Genomic DNA, 22320 nt, shown 5'->3' with positions numbered 1-22320 from the left:
ATATCAATAAATTCTTTTAATACTTTCACTCACAATTAGTGACTATAATAAGAACATATTAAACTCTCCCATGTAAAAAACAAATTCTCTATTCCCATTGCATTTTTTTTCTCTTTTACTTAATTTTGCGATTTCATTAAACAATCATTATTTTCATTCTAATTTGTTTAAGATGGGCTTCAAATATGCATCATCTAACCTAATCATAGGCTCATAGCTATATATTACCAAAAAGAACGTTAAGATGTGATTTTCAATAATCCAAGTCCCCGTGTTGAAAAAACCAGAATTAAATATAATATTTAATTTTTTTTTAATTTAAGGAAAATAGCAAAAGTCTCTATGAATAACTGTGAACTGTGAAGTCATTCACAATTATCCGTAAATATTTATAAAAAAATCCGAAATTCATTTCATTTTCTTAAACAATTCACAGATTCAAAATCATCTTTAGCCACAATTTTAATATTTTTGAAATAATCTTCACCTATATAATTTTTTGAATTTGAAACATTTTATGCTGAGAAAACACTGTGTAAGCTGGGAACCAACCGGGACCGGCCCGTACCATGGATGATACCAGCCACGGCCGGAACACCGTCGTCGGCGCTTCCTGCCTGGCCAGCACTGACGGTGAGCGATCAAGAAAAAATCCCAGAGAAAGCAGAGTAGATCGAATCAGCGAGTTGCCAGACTTGGTCCTCGTCCACATTCTCTCGTTTCTGCCGATGGACGCCGCCATCCGAACCGGAGTCTTATCAAAAAGGTTTGCGTACAAATGGGCTTCAACCCCAAACCTCGTCTTCGATCAGGACTCAGAGTGGGAGATCGACGATTTCATCACTTTCGTCAACAGAGCCCTTCTTCTCCACGACCCCAATTGCAAGGTTCAGAAATTTACCATCTACATGGACTGTATGGACCAAGTTATTGAAAATAGCTTACAAGAAGATTGTGTTACATTGTGGCTTCGTTTTGCGACGAGGAAGGGCGTGGAAAAGCTAAATTTAGGGTTCAATGATGAAGAGGATCCCCTCCAGCTGTGGGAGTCTAGATATGATTCTTATCGTTACTTGTTGCCTCAGTTCATATTCCGTCATTCTTCCTTCAGGAAATTGGCTACGAGGTTTTGCAATTTCGTGACTTATGGGGTGGTTTCGTGGGCTTGGCTCAAGAGTTTATCAATTGGGTATGCTGAGTTGAATGAGGAAACGATTCGGAACATTTTGATGGGCAGTCCGGCTCTGGAGTGCTTGGAATTCCACCGATGTCACGGCTTTGCTCGGATTAATATTTGTTCTGAGAGTCTGAAGAAACTGTCCATCCTCGAACCTTGGGCTCCTAATGATGCAGAAGGCGAAACTGTATTGGAAGTCTCGGCTCCTAATATCCGGTCACTTGAACTTTCAGGCAATTGGGAAAAAATGTGCCGGTTACTGGACATGTCGTCTTTGGTTAATGCTAAGCTTGATATTCAGATGATGCATCAGGATAGAAATTTTCAGTATTTCAGTGAGGACTACAGTAACATGCTGAGAGAGATTCTTAAACACCTTAGTCATGTTGAAAACCTTACTGTAGGGACTTGGTGCCTTGAGGTATCTTATTCTCTACCTTTCTCTGCCAATTTCCAATATTTATACTGCTTTTTTGAATGAAGTGTGAAAAACCTGTGATTGGGAAGTGGAGTACTTCAGGGTTTTTTCCACTGACCATTAAAATTCTGAGGGTCTCCACTCTCTTTGAACTGAGGGGCCTTCCAGATCTTTATTCACAACATGTTCCTACTGCCCTGTGTTGTCATTGAACTCTGTGATTAGAAGGTTTCTCATGTAAATGATAATTCGTGTCCACCCCATGAATTAGCTGGAGATGCACGGTCTTTATGGAAGTTCAGTGCTTCTTGATTCTTGATTTGAATTAAAATTGGTGAATGCTCCATGATATTGGTTTAAAAAATTCAATGCAGAATCTTGATATATAATATTTTCTTTTGTGTTGAACAAATTTTTCTAACTTAGAGAGGAATAGAGTTAAAGCTTTGTTGTAATCAACTGATTTGTGTGGGGATCCAATCAAAGATGCCAATGAAAATAATGGTATTTGTACCCATTCCTTTGTGACTGGTGAACGAAATGTCTTATACTGTCATAGCTCTGCCCATTCTGTGTACACATTTTCTTTCTACACAACAATTAACGGCTAATAGTGCCAATTGTGCATCCTGAATAAGGGTGCATTATCCGCAGATATAACTAAATGAATTTTGCAGCAATCCAATTTCCTAAACTGTCCTTATCTACAATGAAAAATGTTATATCTCCAGGATCTGTTTGGGTCCCAGAAAGTATTAAAGAAAAAAAATGTTAAGGAAAATGATTTTGAAGTAGTATATAAAATATAATTAAAACTAGTTAAAAACTTCTGCATTTTCAAATTATTTAATCTTTATATCGAAGAGTTAAAATAAGTGAAATGAGTTTGAGATAGTATATAAAAATAATTTATTAACTTTAAATCTATTTTTGTTATTTTCCTTAACTCTTTTTTTCCTTCTACTTTTCTCTTCTATTTTCTTTCCCTTACATTTTTCTTCAAATTTTTTAGGAACCAAACATAGCCATAGCATAACTATAAGAAAGTGTTCATGGTTTTAGACTTAAGATTGCAAAGTTTCCATATATATATATGTCCTTCTATAAGTAATAAAAGATGTATATGAGGATTTCCACCATGACTTCTTCATTTTTGAAAATGTGTGTTGTCTTTGTTACATGGACATTTAGAAAATGTATGTGAAGCATGTGTCATTCAGGGTGCACAATAGGAACATCTATAGGATTTGTGTCCAGTCTACTTCCTTTGTTAGACATGCTATATTACAGTTCATTTTGAACTAAGGTGTTATAGAAGAAAGATTGACCTCTGCTATTCTGACATGTCTGAGTGACCTAAGATTTTGGGATTTCACAAAACTTATAATTACACAAATGCACACCACACACATTCCTGGGTCCAATCAACTTGGTCCTTCGGTTAAATTAAGAATTGTAATAAAAAAAATTGTATTTATTCCATAAATATTTCTGCTAAATTTCACATACATCAAAGAAAAAGGCTAATGTTCATGCCGGGACTAGTAGTAGTGTTGTTCTTTAAAATGACTAATACATTGTTCTTGCATTCATATTCATTTGCTTCTTTTTTTGGTGCACATAGGTTTTGTCGGTATTGGAAATGAAATCTATGCCTTCTCCGTTGTCAAAGCACCGATATTTAATCCTAAACACTTTGCCCAAAAAATGGGACCTCCCTGGGATTGCAAGCCTGCTAAAAAGTTCACCTGATTTGGAGAAATTGCATATCGACGTGAACCCCCTAAACGTATTAAAGGTTTGTTTTTCCAGACCATTTCCATTTCTTTTCCCCATTTCCTTCACTCATTCATTGAGATTTATCTGTGGTAAGCTTGAATGAAGAATGAAGCTCTGAGCAATCTCAAATTGTCTAGCTAATAATTCCAATTAATTCCTAAATTATGATGGTTCCTTTTTGGCTGGATGTATTGAAGTAATTCATAGGGTAAGATGATGTTCTCACATTGGAGATGAAAAGATGATTTTGGAGGCTGGGAAAAGAATTTTTTGGTTGTTATGCACCTTAAATATCTTGAGCTTCAAAATCTTTTCTCAGAATGACATTTAAAGTAGATGAAATCCCCCTTGACCATTAGATTTCATTTTTCATTAAATTTGGTCTCAGACCCACTCTTGGGAAAAATAATATACACTGTATCAGAACTGGAACAAAATTTCAGCCTAATCTATTCATCATCTGTAGTTTTGGGAGCATCAAGTCTTTAACAACTATTACAAACATGGAGATGATCATGGAGAGAGCTTCTGGGAATCAGAAGAAAAGAGTTTCAAGTGTTTGCTGCAGAATCTCAAGATTATCAAGATCGTTGGCTTCGACCCCGGCTATTGTGACATTCAATTTGCAATTGCATTTATAGAGTTTCTGCTTAAGAACGCACAGGTGCTTGAGAAGATGGTTATCAATGTGCGCAAGGTTAAAAGGCAGACGTCCTATGCTGCACAGGAACTCCCAGTGGTTCAAAAATTGTTAAGCTTCACAAGAGCGTCTCCACGAGCAGCAGTTTTGTTCTCCAAGTGAGACTGAGAATAGTTCAGGCCTTGTAGGTAAGTCACAATAGTTTTACTTTGTTTTTTCTTTTGTTTTGTTTGGGTAAGTCAACAAAATTTCTATGTTGTATGATGTAATTTATGTCCAGAGTAGTAATCCCATGAAAGGAACTTGTTTTCTCTTGAAAATGGTGTAAAGTTGAAGTTGAAAGATGCTGCACAAACCATTTGTGAGAAGTTTGGAGTAATTATGTTGGGTAAAAATTTTGAGCATTTGTTACCCTGTCATGGTGTTTGACTTTAGTTACTTTTAGAATGCGTTTTGAAGTGATTTTAGAAAGTGTTTTTAGTATTTTTAACACTTGATTAATAAAAAATTTTAAGTATTAAAGATGTTAAAAGCGCTTCCTAGAATCACTATCATACCGGTCTTAGTTGAATATCACCCAAAAAAAACAGACACCTCCTATGTCTTCCACAGACATCCTACATAACTGCATTTCATTTATCTTTATTTAACAATCATCTGCTTACTCATGCTTGTGCCGTTAAGTTGATTTGATAGATTCAATTGATGGTTCATTGCTTAATTGTTGGTCTTGATTTGGGAAAATGTTAAAATATTGAGTGGCTGTGATGAGCAGGTAAAGGTGTATTTGGTAACTTTTGTTAAAATATTTCTCAAGCAAGCAATTTTTAAAACATTTCTTAAAAATATTTCTCAATAATATTGAGGAATAAAATTTTATTTGAAAACTAATATCAATGACATGATTTTTAGTTGGGTTGATTATCTATAGAGATGTTGCAAACTTTTGTATAATGTAAAAATTTCTAACATATTCTTTATAGTTTTCAATGGTTTTTTGGAATGTTTTTAAAAGTAACCTACTTTTAGAACAAATTATAGAAAAACTATTTTCATTAAGGGTATGTTTAGTTTTCGAAAAATATTAGGGAAATATAAAAAAAATATTAAGGAAAATAGTTTTCTCACGTTTGGTTTCACTATAAAAAAATTAAAAAAAAAATCAAATATAATTAAATTTAATTTAAATTTTATATATTTTTAAATTATTTAATATTACTATATTAGAGCAAAATAAATAAAATAAATTTGAAGAAATATAGAAAAATAATTTATTAAATTTAAACTTATTTTTTGTTTTCCTTAACTTTTAATTTCCTTCTACTTTTCTATGCTATTTTCTTTCATTTACATTTTCCCTCAAATTTTCTAGGAACCAAACATAGGTTAAATGTATTTTTTTAAGTCAAAAAACTGGTTTTTGCGTTTTAAAATAAATAACTATTTTCCAAAATAATTCCAAAAGCCCTAAATGGTTTATTGAAAATTTGCTTTGGGAATATTGCTACTATTTTCATGTAAAATGCATAATCTAATGAGAGAGAGTTGTTACATTTATTTAGAGTGAGAGAGTTTTTGATAAGTTAATTTAATAATTTATTACTTAATAACTTAATTTAAGTCATTAAATAGATTACATGTTTAATAAAATAATTTAATACCACAACTTAAAATAAAAATAACAAATATTAAGTCAAAGTAATTAACTTATTCTAAATTTTAATTTTTACTATATTTACTGTTTTTCTTACATCCATGGTTCATTACTTATAAGCAAATTTAATAATAGTAAATATTAATTACCATTAATGATGATAAATATGGGTTAAAATTAATGAGGTTAAATTTATTAATTTGATAATTTGAAAAGAAAAAAAATTAATTTTATTAAATAATCTTAATACTTAAAGTAAAAACCAAATAATAAGTTTTAAGTGTTTCATAAATCAATTTATTGACTTAATGTGATTTAATAAATTAATTTAAATTATTAGGCATACTAAAATAATTTAATATTATAACTTAAAATTAAAAATGATGATAAATCAATTGAATGACTTAATAATTAAATCATAAATTAATTTAATGTCATTAAATATTAAGGAATAAATATTAAATTATACAAAATAAGGGAAGTTAAAATAAGAGATTCTACTAAATCTTTTTAAAAATTATACAAAATAATGAATGGACAGATCATACGGAGTTTAAGTTAAAAATAATCCATTGATAGAAAAAAATGGTAAGAATAGTACTCATCTCAAAATATTTGTCAAACTAATTTTTTTGCATCCACGTAAACATCTACATAGATTTTTTTTTTAAGTGTATAAAACCACCGTTGGTGACTGTGGTTTTAAAAGTATCAAAAATATCCTTAAAACCATAGTTTATAACTGTGGTTTTACAATTTTCTTTAGAACCATCATTGGTGACAGTGGTTTTACAAGTTATTTTTAATTCATCTATGTTTTAATGATATTATGATTTTAATATTATTTTTAAAATATTTTTTACCATAATAACCATAAAACCACTTTTATTAAGGAATAACTTAAAATCATAATCATTGGTGAAAATGTGAATCTCAATGATGAACTACACCTAGAGGGGGGTGAATAGGTGTTGTAGAACAATTTAAAAATTCTCCCAACAAAGATTACCTAACCTTAGTAAAACTTCCACAAGCAACAATGTATGCATCAACACTCTCCCAACAATTTATAAATGCAAAACACATGCAAATGCTTCAACACTCCTCAAAAATAAAACAAAATATAGAGTGAGAGAAAGAGACAATGAACACAGGATTTTTAACGTGGAAAACCTCCGAAGAGATCAAAAACCACGGGCCTATCACCGATTGAAAACTCCACTATGAAGAATAAAAACTGAGTACAAGGTTTTACCTAGCTCAAACCAACCAATCCTTCCCGAAATACTTGACTAGTACCTTCATTTTCAGCTTCTCCTTTTGGAGCACACTTGGAGTCCGCACCAAGCTCAATCTCGGCCTCTTCTTGAATCCACACAAGAAGAAAATGGGTTTTTGCACAACCCAAATAGAATGAGAGATTTAGATGTGAATGAAGGAATGAATCAACCCATTTATTGCTCAAGAAAATCCATTGAAAACAGTTTTGAAAACATTAAGAGAAGTGGATTTTCTTTGCAATCAAAAACCCCAACTTAGGAAAGCAAAAATGAGAAAATGAAGAACCCTTGGAGTGTGGCTGCTCTCCCCCATTTTCTGCAGTCTCTCAACTTAGAAAATGAGAGAAGATTGGTTTTTAAAGTGTAAAAAGAAACCCTTAATCTAATGGCTGAGATTTGATCAAAAAAACATTAGTTGGATAGATCCACCCCTATACTTGGATCGATCCAGAAACAGAGGAATGAAATCCTTGCACCAAAAACCATTTTTCCTAACTTTCTAACACATTTTAAAGATTAAAAACCGGGTTGATTCACACTCAATCACTCCACACTCGACTACATACCTCGCCCTCTTAGCAAAGTCTTAGTCTTCAAAGTCAAGTAGTTCGAATAGGAATAGGAAAGCCGAGTTAGGGGACACTTAGGAATTTTGTCCGGAATTGCCAACCTAGCTAAACACTCACAATTGGCATTAATTTTTATATGAAAATATAAAATTTTAAAATAATATAAATAATTTATTTAATTATTTTAAAATTTTAAAATAATATGAAAAAATAATTTTCTTTAATTCATATGTGAAAAAATTCATAAAACAAATAAATATTTTATTTATCATAAATATATAAATTTTTATGGAAATGCAAGCGAAATTATTTTCTCAAAATTTTAAGGAAAATATGAAAAAAATAAAGATAATATATATATATATATATATATAATTTTAAAACAGTCGTAAAGAAAAAATTTATTAAGGATAATTTGTAAAAAAAAAAAATTAATTTCAAACCGACAATGGAAAATTGTAAGAAATTTTGAAAATATCCTTAAAAATCACTGTCATAGACTGTGGTTTTACAAATTTTTTTTAAAACCCTGGGGTTCACAAATATTTTTAAATATATACATTTTTATGGAAATGCAAGCGAAATTATTTTCTCAAAATTTTAAGGAAAATATGAAAACAATAAAGATAATATATATATATATATATATATATATATATATATATATATAATTTTAAAACAGTTGTAAAGAAAAAATTTATTAAGGATAATTTGTAAAAAAAAAAAAGTAATTTCAAACCGACAATGGAAAATTGTAAGAAATTTTGAAAATACCCTTAAAAATCACTGTCATAGACTGTGGTTTTACAATTTTTTTTTAAAACCCTGGGGTTCACAAATATTTTTAAGGGGAACTTATGTAACCATACATCAACTAAAAAAATATGAGATTTTAAAACTTTGCTTTTTTATTTTTAATTTTAGTGTAAATTATGGATGTACCAAAATTTTTTAACGATGTACCAGATTTTCTTAAAGTTCTTTTTGGAGTGTGAAAAATTTATATATTTATGGTAAATAAAATATTTATTTGTTTTATGAATTTTATCACATATGAATTAAAGAAAATTATTTTTTCATATTATTTTTAAATTTTAAAATAATTAAATAAATTATTTATATTATTTTAAAATTTTATATTTTCATATAAAAATTAATATTAATAATTATGATTTTAGGTTACTCCTTAATAACGGTGGTTTATGGTTATTATGATAAAAAAAATATTTTAAAAATAATATTAAAATCATAATATCATTAAAACATAGATGAATTAAAAATAATTTCTGAAACTTGTAAAACCACGGTCACCAACGGTAGTTCTAAGAAAAAATATAAAACCACAGTTACAAACTGAAAATGTAAAACCACAGTTACAAACTGGTTCTAAGGAAAAATGTAAAACCACAGTTACAAACTGTGGTTTTAAGGATATTTTTGAAACTTTTAAAACCACAGTTACTAATGGTGATTTTACACACTTAAAAAAAATCCATATAGATGCTTACGTGGATGCAAAAAGATTAGTTTGACAAATATTTTGAGATGGGTACTATTCTTACCATTTTTTCCTATCAATGGATTATTTTTAACTTAAACTCGATCATACAAGCAAAACATGGATAATAGAACAAATAATTTAATACTCTTATTAAATTTATGATAATTCAAAAAATTTAAAAATAAATCAACTTTAACCTTAATTATAAAAAACAATCAACCCAAAACCAACTCAATCCGACTTTTAATCCTAAGATACTCAATCTAACCTTATTTCTATAAATTCGAATTGAGTTTATATTAATCAAGTTAATTGGACTAATCATGATTTAAAAAAAATAAATTTATATATATTTATTTATAATTTAAACGGTAAATAAACTAAATTTTAACTTAGCAATAAAAACTCAAAAATAAATTTATATATTTTTTAGAAAAATGAAAAAAAATGATATAATATAATTTGATTTTTTTTTTAAGAAAAGTTAAAAAAAAAATCTATATTATTACATGGGATAATATTTATTATAATGCATTATATTGAATTTGGGTTAGACTTGGTTGGTCAAAACTTAAACCAAGCCCAATCCAAGATAATTTCATATTAGAAAGCTTAATCCAAGTCTAACCTAAATATTAAAAATGATTAAGTAAACCCGTTCAAACAACACTGAAGCTCTAAATTATTTTTCCTCGGAATCGCCATGCAGCAAGGACATTGAAAGAGGTTTAGTAACGACAGTGCTTGATATTCTAGGTTTCCAATCCCACAGATTTAGGGTTACACAGTTCCTCTCCGTATTTGTCATGGAGTCCGAACCGGAGGAAAGCCATAGCTCCGAATCCGAGGGAAGCCTTATCTCCGAACAGGAGGAGGGAAGTTACAGCTCTGAATCGGAGGGAAGTCACAGCTCTGAATCGGAGGGAAACGATGGTTACTACTCTAGCCATGACTCCGGTGCTAATCAGTCGGTACGAGGTGACGATGATGAGGATGATGGTGATGAAGAAATTTCAAGTCGAAAAGATGGTATCAGTGAACTCTCAGACTCCATTCTCATTCGCATTCTCTCCTTCTTACCCATGAAATATGTTGTGGCCACCTCAATTTTATCGAAACGATGGCAGTTTCTGTGGACTATGGTGCCAAATCTTGTTTTCCGTTTCCGTAGAAGGGATGAGCACTTTGTAAATTCCATCGATAAAACCCTAGTTCTTCACCAAAATTCTCAGATTAAGAAATTTCTCATCGATTTCACCTATCAGTCGCAATTTCAGTCATCGGTTAATGTGTGGATCCGTCATGCCACTAGAAAGAACGTTGAAGAGCTCCATCTCCAATTCCGCGTTGGCCAGCATATTCGTTCTTCTCCTATGGATTATGCCCACGCATTACCTCAGTTTTTGTACGCCAATTCATCAATAGTGAAATTGAGTTTGTGGTTTTGCAATATCAAGCCCACTTGGGTGATTAGTTGGCCTTCATTGAAAACTTTGTCTATTGGTTCTGTCGAATTATGTGATGATTTAATTGAAGAAATTTTATCTGGTTGTCCTGCCTTGGAATCCTTGGAATTGCATCACTGCTTCGGCATTAATAGTTTGAATATAACTTCTGCAAGTCTGAAAAAGTTGGTGATAAATAGATATTGGGATTCTTCACATTCCCACCATAGAAGTGTGCTGAAAATCTCTGCTCCTAATGTCCAGTCGTTAGGCATTTTAGGGAATATGTATACAAAGGAATGTCGGGTAAAAAATGTTCCATCGCTGTTTGATGCCAGCCTCAATTTTGAGCTAGCGATGCAGGAGGGAAACCCTAAAGACCATTACAAACTGTACCACAAGGTGGTGATGAAGCTCCTTAAGAGCGTCAATCATGTTAAAGCCCTTACTGTTGGGACTTGGTGTATTCAGGTAAGTCTTTCTTGACATTCTTTCACATTTACATATCTTGATACCGTTTCTATTGGTTAAAGCATGTACAGTAATCAAATTTGGAGCTTCTGCTTATTATGTAGGCCATCCTGGTGACCCTTTTCATCAAATGGTCATTTTGTAAGATTGGCTCACTAAGTAGTTGTCATTACTAGTGAATATTTCATATTAGTTAATTCTATTCAAGCAAACTCTACAAGAACTCATGAATCTATGCCTGTAATAATTTGAACTCTTTTTGCCCAATTAACTTAGTCAAGTAATTGAGTCAAACCAGTGTTGTTTTCTTATTTTATTTTTTTTGTAAGGCAAATACTTAAAGAAAAGGCTTGGTAACAGAGAGTAAACAGGGATCCCACAAGGCCTAGTAGCACTGAACTCCTGTAGAGAAAAACTCTACAAAATCCGAAGGGAGAGCCAATGACAAGAGAGGAATAGGGAAGGTCCATTAGGGAAGAGTTTTGAGAACAATGTTTTTAAGTTTGTATGTGCTCAACTCCTTATTCAAAAGGTCCTATGGCTCCTCTCCTTCCTAGCACCAGAGCAAACAAAGTCCAACAACTCCCCAAATGATTTTTCCTTTAGCATCCCGGATTTTGAACCACTGCACATGACCCTATAATTACAAAACAAGGAAAGATGAACACCAGAGCTCCCAAGCCAGCATACAGTGCATAACATGGTCCACTTAAAAACAAAAGCTTGTATTCTTAATGGGGATCATTCTAGTTTATTATATCCCATGAAAGTTGGTTCCATGTCCATTTTCTATTCAAGAGTGACCCTGCTATGTCTATGTGTCAATATTATTCTTGACTTGGTAGGATTCTTCCTAGCTTCTGCAAAATCCCTGGTGAGTTCTGAAGTCTAAAAACATGATGCCTTTTGAGTGTAAGGTATTTTACAGTTATCAACCAACCCTTATTGATACATAGCAAAACACCTTTGTCGACTTTTGAAAAACATAAAATGAATAAATGCTCACAGTATATTTTACATTGATTGCTAATGATGTTTATTTTGTAGTTGCATTTACCCTGTTTGTGCTCATATGCTTTTTGTGTGATGTGCTAAGGTTCTATCCATATTCGAGGGAAAAGATTTGTCTTCTCTATTGTCTAATCTTAAATGTCTAATATTGGATACACACCTCAACAAGTGGGACCTCCCTGGAATAGCAAATTTGCTACAAAGTTCAACTCATCTGGAGACATTCGTTATAAACATGATCTCCCCTTGCAGCCAACAGGTGGGTTTTTTCTGAAGTATTCTCCTATTTCCTCATTCATTTAATTTCATTTGTTATGGTGTCTGAAGGAATTTTAGTAATGAATGGTTTATTATCTTCTTTTTCCATTTTGTTCAATGACTTGAATTGATCTATCTTGAGGTGATTCCTAGAAGCTAAGTTCTAGGTGGCCTTTAAGGAGACTGATCAGAGAAAGGATTCTGTAACTACAAATCCTTGATGTTTTCTACTTAAAAAAGTTTTGTTTAGAATGAATTTTCCTTTTTGTTCTTATGCTTCTTCTCGCTTTCTTTTTGCTTCAGGACACACTTAAAAGATTTCGAACCTAACATTATCCTTCTCTTCAGATTTCTGTAGAGGTAGGCTTCAGCTTCACCGACCTTCACAATTTTGATGAAGAGAAATACTGGAGCTCAAGGGAGGGGGTATTAGCTAATTCATTGATAAATCTCAAGACTGTCAAGATTATTGGCGTTATCTGGAACCAGCCTGGAATTGAACTTGTGTTTGGACTGGTAAAATTTCTACTTAAGAATGCAAGGATGCTGGAAAAGGTGGAGATCTGTGCCAAAAGGGATTCCCAGTCTAGATCGCGGTGGAGCTCACTAAATTCAGCTCAAAGCTTGTTAAGCTTCCCAAGAGCCTCCCCAAATGCAGTGGTTCTTTTCTCTTAGCTAGGTCAAGAATTGGTTACTAACTTTGTTTTCTTAGTGCTTGCTGGTGTTCTAGAAGGTAACTTTATTATATAGTTTATGTTTAGAGGGAGAAAATACTAAAAGATTTTCGTCTCTATTTTTAAAAGAAAATATGAAAAAAGGTTTGAAGAGAGTGGATTTCTAGTAAATTTAATTTAATTTCCTTAATTTTTTCATAAACAGCCAAATAAAATAAATCTTTTTAGTGTGATTGTCAGTATGATTTAAAAACAGGTATCAATGAAAACGGTTTATTTTTTAAATGTAAGGGCATGTTTGATGGCTGTGGTCTAGAAATAGTTTTAAAAAAATAAGAGTCTGTTTGTTGATATGATTTTAAAACAGCTTTATGTAAAGAGAAAACTGTTTTTAAAATTTTCTAGTTATTGTTTTTTGAAAATAATTTTTTAAAAATAAGTAAAAGTTGTTTTTATTTATTTCTTTTTCTTTAAAAATATGAGTCTGTTTGACTTTGTTTTAACTTGTTTTTTTAATTCTTTAAATGAAAAATGGTTTTTAAATATAAATTCAATAAAATATGGTTAAATAGGCCCTAAATTTTAGAAATATGAGTGGATTGTTATTTTCAGTCCCTTTTAAAAATAAAAAGAAAACATGGAAAACAAATAAAAATATAACTTAAAAAAAATCATAAAAAATAAATAAAATATAATGGGAGCTATTTCTTTTCTTGATCTCTTTTCACTAAGTAATATCAAAAGCATCAAATATGATTTATTTCTTAATTAGGCATGTTTTTATCAAAATCATTCAAAATTTATTATGAATTACTTTATTAGTTTTTTATATGAAATTATATTTTTCTTAGGTAAATAAATTTCAAATAAAGTAAAACTTAAGACATTTAAATTATTAACAAATCTAATAATTTTTAAAAAGCAATTCAAAATTCAATTAAGGAACCAATTAATATAAAAAAATTATAAATAAAAATTAATTGACAATGACTTTTTATTGTTTCTCTTTTGTTTAAAATCATATTTCACATAATCATTTGTAAATTAATATCTAGTTAATTAAACCTAAAAATCTAAATATTAAAAAAAATTTATAAAATCAAAACAAGATAAACTACCATTGAAAAAATTTTAAATATAAAATTATAAAAAAAAATATTTTTTTAACATCTACATAGTTTTCAAATAAAATTAATTTTATGAACACTAAATAAAATCTAAAATAAAAAAATTTATAAAATCTATTTCGTATCCGTATTTATCTAAGATTTTTCCCACACAAAATTATTCTTTTAGTTGGAATGTCCCTTTTTCCTTCTAAAATTTTAAATTCTTAAATAAATAAGAGGACGCCCAGGTGCTTGGTGGCTCCGCCAATCATCGATTGATACCTTCAAATATTCCTTTATATGCGCATATCTGCAACGGTCAAGATGCTTATGGATTTTATGATGGCCGTCTCTCTTCTGGCCGGTCGGATGAGGATGCCAAGTATCATCTCAGGTCAGTGGGTAAATTCTGTTTGATTGCCGATGAGAGAAGGAAGGAATGTGAAATATGTATTATATTGCTGATTTTCTCCTTGGTTGTGGGGGGTGGCGCAAAGGAGGAGTTCTTTTTTTTCCCTTAATTTTAGATTCTGTTTTGTTTTGGTTGTTGATAAGTTGGGATTTTTCGTTTGGTAGCTGGAAAGTGGAGGAAAGGGAAAACGAAGATTGTTTATCTTGTTTGATTTTCCCAAATTCATGTTTTATGGTATTCTGATTTCTGAAAGATGAAAAATTAGGGTTTGTCTGTAGTGATGCTATTTCGTGAAATGAGGAGTGTCTCAGGTTTGTCTTTTTAGGGTTCTACTAATTTTCTAGCATGAATAGGAGTACAAAAATGTAGTTTGGATGAAAAAAACGACTAAGGTATATATAATATGATGACAGTATTGATTTTCAATATGATACCTCTTTAATAATGTAAGAATCTCCTTTAAATTAAAGTGAGCATTCTTTCCCTTCCATTTTGTTTTCATTATATCATCTTCTTCTACACTTTAAATTAAAAAATGAAAATAAAATAAAAAGTAAAAAGAGGAGGGATGTAGATTTTTGGGTGAGGTGTGATTGGAGGAAAAACATGAGAACAATTGTATATCTACATGTTCATTTTGATTTAAAACATAAAAAATAAAAAAATGGTGGAATAGGAAAGACTGAAGTGGGGAGTGAAATTGAATCCCCAATATTATAATAGCAAAGAGTTGAAGGAGCCCATCCAAGGACTACATAACATCCACTTCACGTCAATCACATGCTGACACATTATTTCTCCTTGATTTCTCAGTCTCTAGAAAGACCCTATTCAAATCAAATTATCCATATGTGATTTGTATAGGTCCTTACAATAATGCAGGCCCTGTTCAAAACTACCTATCTCTGTAAGCGCTTTGGGTCGGTACCCTCCTTTTCTCTCTCATGACAACATCTTTTTGGGCAACAATTTCATATGCATGTAAGGGGCTCCTTCTCTCTTCTCATGTTTGGCTTCAGGAAAACATAAAATATGTGTCAAATGTTGGGTGCCTTGACACCCTTTTCACGATTTCAATTACATTGTGCATTCTTCATTGCAGACTCTACAAGTACATGCTGGAGCATTTCCGAATTGGAGTTTTGAAATATCAGTTGAGGTACTTTGGCTACTTAAACTTTTGAAAGCTGAAGAAATGTACGGAACATAAAGAAAAAGGCAAAACATGGTGTTGGTATTCCATGGAATTGGAATTCCAAATTGGGTTCAGCTCTGATCCATAAAATACATTTTCTCCTTTCTTCTACACTGGTGGGATTCCATTGCCTCAGTCTCCTCTTTTAATCTTATTCATCTCTATTTTTCTTCAGCTATAGAATGGCCGCATAATCTCTGTTGAAAGTCCTTGTTTGGTATTCAAAATGTCTGCAGCAAAGCCTCTAAAGAAGTTAGTCTCTGGTGTTATCCTTGATTTGGATGGCACCCTTCTTAACACAGGTGAAGTTGTGCTCTTCCCATTAATCTTCATCTTCATTTCGTTATGCTTCTTTTCCACTATTAGATTAAATGGATGCATGTAGATTATAGTTTACTTTCAATTTTATTGCAGATGGCATTGTGAGTGAAGTCTTAAAAGTTTTCTTGGTTAAATATGAAAAGCAATGGAATGGGAAAGTGGCTCATAAGTTAATTGGAAAGACACCTTTTGAAGCTGCAGCTGTTATTGTGGAAGACTATGGGCTCCCTTGCACAACTGAAGAACTTATGTCAGAAATTACCCCGATGTTCTCCAATCAGTAAGTAACTTATACATTTCCTTTTATTTCAGAATTAAGGATATGGATCAGAATAATTTAAATTAGGAGGATCTTAATTCAAATTCCAGAAATCTTAGTGTGTATTGATTCAAGTGATTCAAGTTGGTAGTTGTTAACTTGTCTAGGAATCAGCAGTGGCAAAGGTGAAGTCTTCTGAATTTTGGGTATGGATGTGTAATACAAGTTTGGATACTGTATTCCAACTGCAAACTTGTTGCAATGTTGATAGCCAAGGCATAGGGGCTTCCACCTGTGTTGTATTTATGAACTAAAACTTAGAGCATTCTAATCCCACCCCAACTGGAAATTTTCTTGTTGATGAGTGATAGATTCTTTTTAATCAACATATTTAACTTCTTTTTCATTTTGTTTTTCCTTACTCCCCTTATCTAACATTAGTTATTTTTATTTTTTGTATCAAAAGCATGCAGGTGCTAAAACATAAGATTAGTGTCAGCTAAGAAAAAATGAAAATCCATAAATGTGGGAGAAGTTCCAGAACAATTCTCTTCATATTAGGCAAGTAAGAGATCTTGGAAAAACAGATAGAAGATTTAAATCCAATGAGAGTGATGACCTCGCCTGATCCTTAGCTTCTCTACTAATTTTTGTTAAAATTTTAGCTAATGCCAATGATTTGTAATCTTATTTTTGATGCAAATCGTAGGAATTCGATCTTTATTTTCTTGTGTTTTCCATAGTTATTCTTTATTGTTTTCATGCTAGTGGGATATTCTTGCTACAGTAATGCTGTCTAGCATTGTTTCAAGTGGAGTTTGTCCTTGACATCAAAGCAAAGGGCTCAAATTGATCTCCTTGATGTTGCTGATTTTAGTGGATTTTATATGTTATATGATGTATGCTATATTCATTTCTTTGTTTAAAAATATACTTTTAATGTATCAAAGGCTTTCAGCTATTGCATTCTGATATAGAAATTATTTGCATAATTTATTTCTAAATAGGTTCCCAGATTATAATAATAGAGCCATTAGTGTTTTACATACTGCTTTCTGTGCTCATGTAGTAGGAACCTTTGTGACAGTTTGCTGAATGTGGTGCTACAATTTTCACTGTAGGTGGTGCAATATTAAGGCTCTTCCAGGTGCCAATCGATTAATTAAACATTTGCATGGTCATCGTGTCCCAATGGCATTGGCTTCAAACTCTCCAAGGGCATCCATAGAATCAAAAATATCTTGCCATCAGGGTAGGTTTTAGCATCCTTATCTGAGAATAATCTACTGGAAGTGAGATATGAATAAGGGAATCTTATGGTTCATGTTTTTTATTGCCAACCTTATTTGTTCATTCTCTTTCATTTATAGGTTGGAAAGAATCCTTCTCTGTTATAATTGGAGGTGATGAAGTCAGAATGGGGAAGCCATCTCCTGAAATGTGAGATGCAACAACTCATTGCTTGAGCTTGACTTTGGTGAATATTTATCGTCTAAATAAAACATAAATTCTCAGTCTTCTGAAATTCTAACTTTGTGGGTTTTGCTTATTTAAGATTTCTTGAAGCATCAAAAAGGCTAAGCGTCAAACCTTCCAACTGCCTTGTCATTGAAGATTCACTGTAAGTGTCTTAAATTTTTAATCCATTGCAGATTTGAATTTATTCTTTTATAATAGCATCTGGGCACAGCTCTTCAGGGACAGATCTCTGTTTAAATGGTATACTAGTATGTCTTTCAAGAGTAAAATGCCCAGTTTTCTCTAAGAACTGCATGGAAGGAATAAATTGGGACTTGAGAAGTGGTTCCGTTTAGTTGACGTATGGACAGTTTCTTGAAATAGGTCGTGTGGATGCTTACTACAAAAACACTCGCCACGTTCTAACTTGTAGCAAACAATAAGCATATGAAGCATATCAAGTAACAATCAATCAGCTTTAATTTGGAAAGTTTTAAGTCTGCAAAGCCATTAATCTCCATAAATTCCAATTTGATTCCTTCTTTACAATCTACTTTGGTCATCCGCAAGGTACAGAGAGTTCAGTTCTGAACTTTGTATATGTGTCCCTTGTTTGTTGCTGCCATATCAATCGCAAAATATATTATTAATTTTTGAAATGGGAAATTTTCTAACATTTTTCTAGAAATATTTTCCTGAAAACTTTAAGCTTTTTATTTGTTGATCAGGTATATAAAAACATTTGTTTTGTCATAATTCTATTTTCTCTCTAAGCTTAGGAATGAACATGGCTGCATGAGGACTCATTCCAATTTCGTTCAATTTGCACACTTCATTCTCTTTTAAGTATTAAAAGCCCAATCCTCCATAAAGATGAAACTGGCTTCCAGAAAATCCAATATAACAAGATCTGATGTATGAATATTTAATTATTTATGCTCAAATTTTTGGGTTATATTTGCATGAGCCTTAATAATGTGCCTTTGTCATATGCTAAACAAATGAAGAGAGTCTAATGCCTAAACAAATGAAAGTAGTGTAATGCACTTTGTATGTGTAATAAAGAACTGCCTTTAAGTAGTCTTTATGGTTTTATACATTTTCCAGGTGGCTGGACAGTATTTGCAGTTACAGTTCTTAGAAATGGATTCATCTTTTCTTTTTTTTTACAATCACTGCAGCTTCTATCTGTCAAGTTTTATGTGTTAGGCTAATAGAAGCTTTAATGCAAAGATGTTAATATACTAACATAAAGATAAAACCAATCACACATAAAAGTACACAAGGTTTTAATGTGTTTCAACCAATCCTGCTTACATCCACAAATGAGAAAAATCATTCACTATACGATAGAGGATATTACAAAGAATAGAAGCTAGATACAACTATTAGGTTTTGAAATATCCCATATTTGCCCGTATCCACACCTTGAACCACAAGCCCCTCGCTCTATCTGGTGTTTCTTATTCTTCCCTACATCTCTATCTACCACATATCATCTTCACAAGTCTATCTCTATCTTATAAACTTTTTCTCGCATGATCTAAAATATTTATAAAGATATTTTAAATAATTTTCTTATTCTATAAGGAATTATAATATTACAATGATATATTCATATAAGAAGTATTATATACAATATTCTTTACAAAAAAGAACATTTAGTAATTAAGAATTTGAAACACTTTCTAGCATTATAAAGATGAGCATACTGGACTACTTGCTAGACATCGAATGATAAAAATGACTTCCCATTGAGATTATCTTTGCCATGTCTTTGTTTCTTTTTGTTTTAGTCTGATTGTATATTTCTTTGTTAATGTTTTCTATATTGGATAAAAGAGGATAAGATTAGCAACTTAATTAAATAATCAAAGAGACAACTTCCCGTGGATAACAACCCAAGAAAAGTAAAACCCTGAGGGGTAGCTCAGTTGGTCTAGCCTTGGTTTTGCTCCCCAATGGTCACTAGTTCGAGTCCCCTTAGGGCCACTAAAGGTTTACCTGGTCGTTAACTTCAGGGCCCCATGGGATTAGTCGAGGTGCACGTAAGCTGGCCCGAACATCCACGGTTATCAAAAAAAAAAAACAGCCCAAGAAAAGTAGTTGAAAACCAATGAATTATTGCATCTATGCCTTGATGATATATATTGTGAGAAATAATAGAAGCAACTTTGGGGGTGGGGGTTGAGCTGGACAATGATCTCACTTCGACAAATTTTTTTTGTCAATTACCTTAGACCAACCAATCAAGTATCAAAGATATATTGGATTGAGATTAAACTTATTTATAGGAGGATTCTGGACTAAGGTTTGTTTTCTTTTAACAAATAATATTTCACTAGATTTTTAGTCCAAAGACATTTATGTTCTATTTCCATCTAGTTCTTCTTTGTTCCTCCTTCTGATCAACTGGATCTGGAATTGGCATAATTTTTTGTATTTGATTAGAAAGCAATAAAGAAAGCTCCATATCAGTTTTTGATTGTGGGACTGCATTGTGTCAGACCTGGTGTTATGGCTGGTAAGGCTGCTGGAATGGAAGTGGTTGCTGTACCTTCCATTCCAAAACAATCCCATATTTTCAATTCGGCAGACGAGGTGATCAACTCTCTACTTGATTTGCGACCAGAACAGTGGGGCTTACCTTCATTCCAAGATTGTAAACCTCTCAGATACTTCTTATCATATTCTCAAACATTTCCTAGTAAGGTTCTCTTGGTATTACTTATTTTCATCTGAACTATTGATTTGTAACTGCAGGGGTCGAGGATACCTTACCAGTAGAGCCTTGGTATATAGGTGGGCCTGTCATTAAGGGATTTGGTCGTGGGTCAAAGGTACTTGGAGTCCCAACAGGTTCGTGATTTTCTCTGACTTTCTCCAATACCTTTGCCTAGATAAGCTAAATTCCTATGGACATTTCTTTGACCTTTGGATGTGCTTGGTGTTGAATTGCACAAGTCCTTGTAGCTTGCTTTAATTACAATGTGCTTTTGTTGATTCATTCTAGGTTGTTAATTTTAGCTCTTATATAGTTGTTCTATAGTTGTTGATGATGTGACTCAATATTCTACATTATGACTTTGGTTGGGTGGAATTAGGATTATTAGTAATTTTTTTCTCTATGTTTTATCTCCATTTAGTCTATTTCCTTTTATGATCCTTCCATCAGTTAAACAGATACAGAACTTAGGAACCACTTCAAGGCCATTGTTGTCAACTGAACACAATCTGAAGAAATGCAAGCGCAATCAGTAGGCTATATATATAAGGGTCAAAAACACAAATCATATTTGGAAACTGATATTATTTATTTATTGACCAATTGCATGAATAGGGTTTGTTGTTACAATAATGAATGTAAGGCTATTAAGAATGTTTGGCATTTTTCTTTCTACAAGATAGCAGTTTCAAGTTCTTTTTAATTATTGAAATCACCCATAACTTCATCCTTTCAGCTAATTTATCCACCGAGGGCTATTCAACTCTTCTTTCTGAACAATCCTCTGGAGTATATTTCGGTTGGGCTGGATTATCAAAACAGGGTGTCTACAAGATGGTGATGAGCATTGGCTGGAATCCATATTTCAACAACACCGAGAAAACTATAGTGAGTGCAACTTGGACTGTAAAGGTGGACCTTCCAAATATTTTTTCTCTCTGTTTTTCTAAATCCCATTTACAATTTTAGGAGCCATGGCTGCTTCACGAATTTGATGAGGATTTCTATGGTGAGGAATTACATCTTGTCATTGTTGGCTACATACGACCTGAGGTATTAGTAATCAATCAGCAGCCTCCTTACCCAAGTCCTGACTTTTTAAATATTATGTTACTGATTTTTGTACTTTTCATGCAACAGGCCAATTTTTCATCCCTTGAGAGCCTGATAGCAAAGATTCATGAGGATAGGAGAATTGCAGAAAGAGCTCTTGATCTTCCCTTGTACTCAAACTTCAAGGATGACCCCTACTTGAAAATCCCCTTGCATGGGGTCGAAAATCATTCTTAAACTGAGAGATATCAGTTGAAAGGAAAATGATTGTGACCCTAATATTCTCTTATTTTGATGAGACTTGATGCTAAAATACCATGAGAACACAATGGAGGGCAAATTAATGTTGGAAGAGATCCAGTATTTATATTCGCATTTAGAAGTGAAGGAAATATCAAACCACTATCATGTTTGTCTATATATGGTGGAAGAGACACCACACGTTTGCAAAGAGTTTCATTAGCGTTTCTTCCATTGGTCTCTTCTCAATCTCAGTGTCATTGCGTCACTATTACTTTTTAAAAATAAATAAAGTTGATGGCATAAATATTGGGAAATGAATAACGAACAAGAGGTATCAGAATGCTCTTGTTTAGTTGAAATATTTTCAATATTTTCTCTAGAAGAGAGTGTTTCTTGAGAGAATGATTAAAAAAAAAATCCAAACAAACAAACAAAGATAATGAGATAAATATAGTGAAATGATTGGTGTTCTTCACTTGTGTGAGGCTGTGAGCTCCCCGCTCACTCTCCTTACCAACATACAACCTGCTTCATCGCTGCACATTAGTAGAAGAAGGGAGCGTATAGCCAGCTTCGTGCCAATTTCCTAATTGGCAATTTACGAAAGGACCCTTTTGCTAATTCACAAAAAGAAAGATTTTTTTGTGAATTGGAAAGCACTAATAACA

The 22320-nt window shown here is 32.2% G+C and overlaps 3 protein-coding genes across 5 annotated transcripts; all 3 read left to right on the top strand.

Annotated features, from left to right (window-relative positions):
• Window positions 1–376: 376 nt before the first annotated feature.
• On the top strand, window positions 377–4428 carry LOC100244825 (putative F-box protein At1g49610). The gene is made up of 3 exons (XM_010647857.3): window positions 377–1598; window positions 3220–3393; window positions 3841–4428. The coding sequence occupies exons 1-3, from the start codon at window positions 570–572 to the stop codon at window positions 4174–4176; spliced, it is 1539 nt and encodes a 512-aa protein (XP_010646159.2). The 5' UTR covers window positions 377–569; the 3' UTR covers window positions 4177–4428.
• A 5232-nt stretch (window positions 4429–9660) lies between these two features.
• LOC100854693 (F-box protein At5g03100) lies at window positions 9661–13032 on the top strand. The gene is made up of 3 exons (XM_010647852.3): window positions 9661–10934; window positions 12031–12204; window positions 12552–13032. Exons 1-3 carry the CDS (start codon window positions 9825–9827, stop codon window positions 12876–12878), a joined length of 1611 nt encoding a protein of 536 aa, XP_010646154.2. The 5' UTR covers window positions 9661–9824; the 3' UTR covers window positions 12879–13032.
• Window positions 13033–14146: 1114 nt separating this feature from the next.
• On the top strand, window positions 14147–21860 carry LOC100854313 (bifunctional riboflavin kinase/FMN phosphatase). 3 transcript variants are annotated; one of them, XM_010647849.3, is made up of 13 exons: window positions 14147–14380; window positions 15281–15379; window positions 15501–15557; window positions 15769–15895; window positions 16008–16194; window positions 17295–17425; window positions 17544–17613; window positions 17729–17794; window positions 20139–20293; window positions 20395–20490; window positions 21093–21244; window positions 21326–21409; window positions 21497–21860. In XM_010647849.3, exons 4-13 carry the CDS (start codon window positions 15820–15822, stop codon window positions 21644–21646), a joined length of 1167 nt encoding a protein of 388 aa, XP_010646151.1. In that variant the 5' UTR covers window positions 14147–14380; window positions 15281–15379; window positions 15501–15557; window positions 15769–15819; the 3' UTR covers window positions 21647–21860. The 3 variants fall into 3 exon arrangements, with proteins under 3 accessions (XP_010646151.1, XP_010646152.1, XP_003634998.1); XM_010647850.3 differs by having other exon boundaries at window positions 14169–14380; window positions 15263–15379; XM_003634950.4 differs by lacking the exon at window positions 15281–15379 and having other exon boundaries at window positions 14200–14380.
• The last annotated feature ends 460 nt before the right edge of the window (window positions 21861–22320 follow it).

The sequence above is a fragment of the Vitis vinifera genome, chromosome 10, assembly GCF_030704535.1.
Source record: "Vitis vinifera cultivar Pinot Noir 40024 chromosome 10, ASM3070453v1".
Lineage (NCBI taxonomy): Eukaryota > Viridiplantae > Streptophyta > Magnoliopsida > Vitales > Vitaceae > Vitis > Vitis vinifera.
Note: the sequence above shows the minus strand (reverse complement) of the source record. Positions and strands in the feature narration are given on the sequence as shown.

Coding starts and splice junctions, on each gene's coding strand:
- LOC100244825 (XM_010647857.3), top strand. CDS start 570: ATGGATGATACCAGCCACGGCCGGAACACCGTCGTCGGCGCTTCCTGC. Junction 1,599..3,219: donor TAGGGACTTGGTGCCTTGAG/GTATCTTATTCT, acceptor TGGTGCACATAG/GTTTTGTCGGTATTGGAAAT. Junction 3,394..3,840: donor ACCCCCTAAACGTATTAAAG/GTTTGTTTTTCC, acceptor CATCATCTGTAG/TTTTGGGAGCATCAAGTCTT.
- LOC100854693 (XM_010647852.3), top strand. CDS start 9,825: ATGGAGTCCGAACCGGAGGAAAGCCATAGCTCCGAATCCGAGGGAAGC. Junction 10,935..12,030: donor TTGGGACTTGGTGTATTCAG/GTAAGTCTTTCT, acceptor TGATGTGCTAAG/GTTCTATCCATATTCGAGGG. Junction 12,205..12,551: donor TCTCCCCTTGCAGCCAACAG/GTGGGTTTTTTC, acceptor CCTTCTCTTCAG/ATTTCTGTAGAGGTAGGCTT.
- LOC100854313 (XM_010647849.3), top strand. CDS start 15,820: ATGTCTGCAGCAAAGCCTCTAAAGAAGTTAGTCTCTGGTGTTATCCTT. Junction 17,426..17,543: donor AAAAATATCTTGCCATCAGG/GTAGGTTTTAGC, acceptor TTTCATTTATAG/GTTGGAAAGAATCCTTCTCT. Junction 21,245..21,325: donor ACAACACCGAGAAAACTATA/GTGAGTGCAACT, acceptor TTACAATTTTAG/GAGCCATGGCTGCTTCACGA.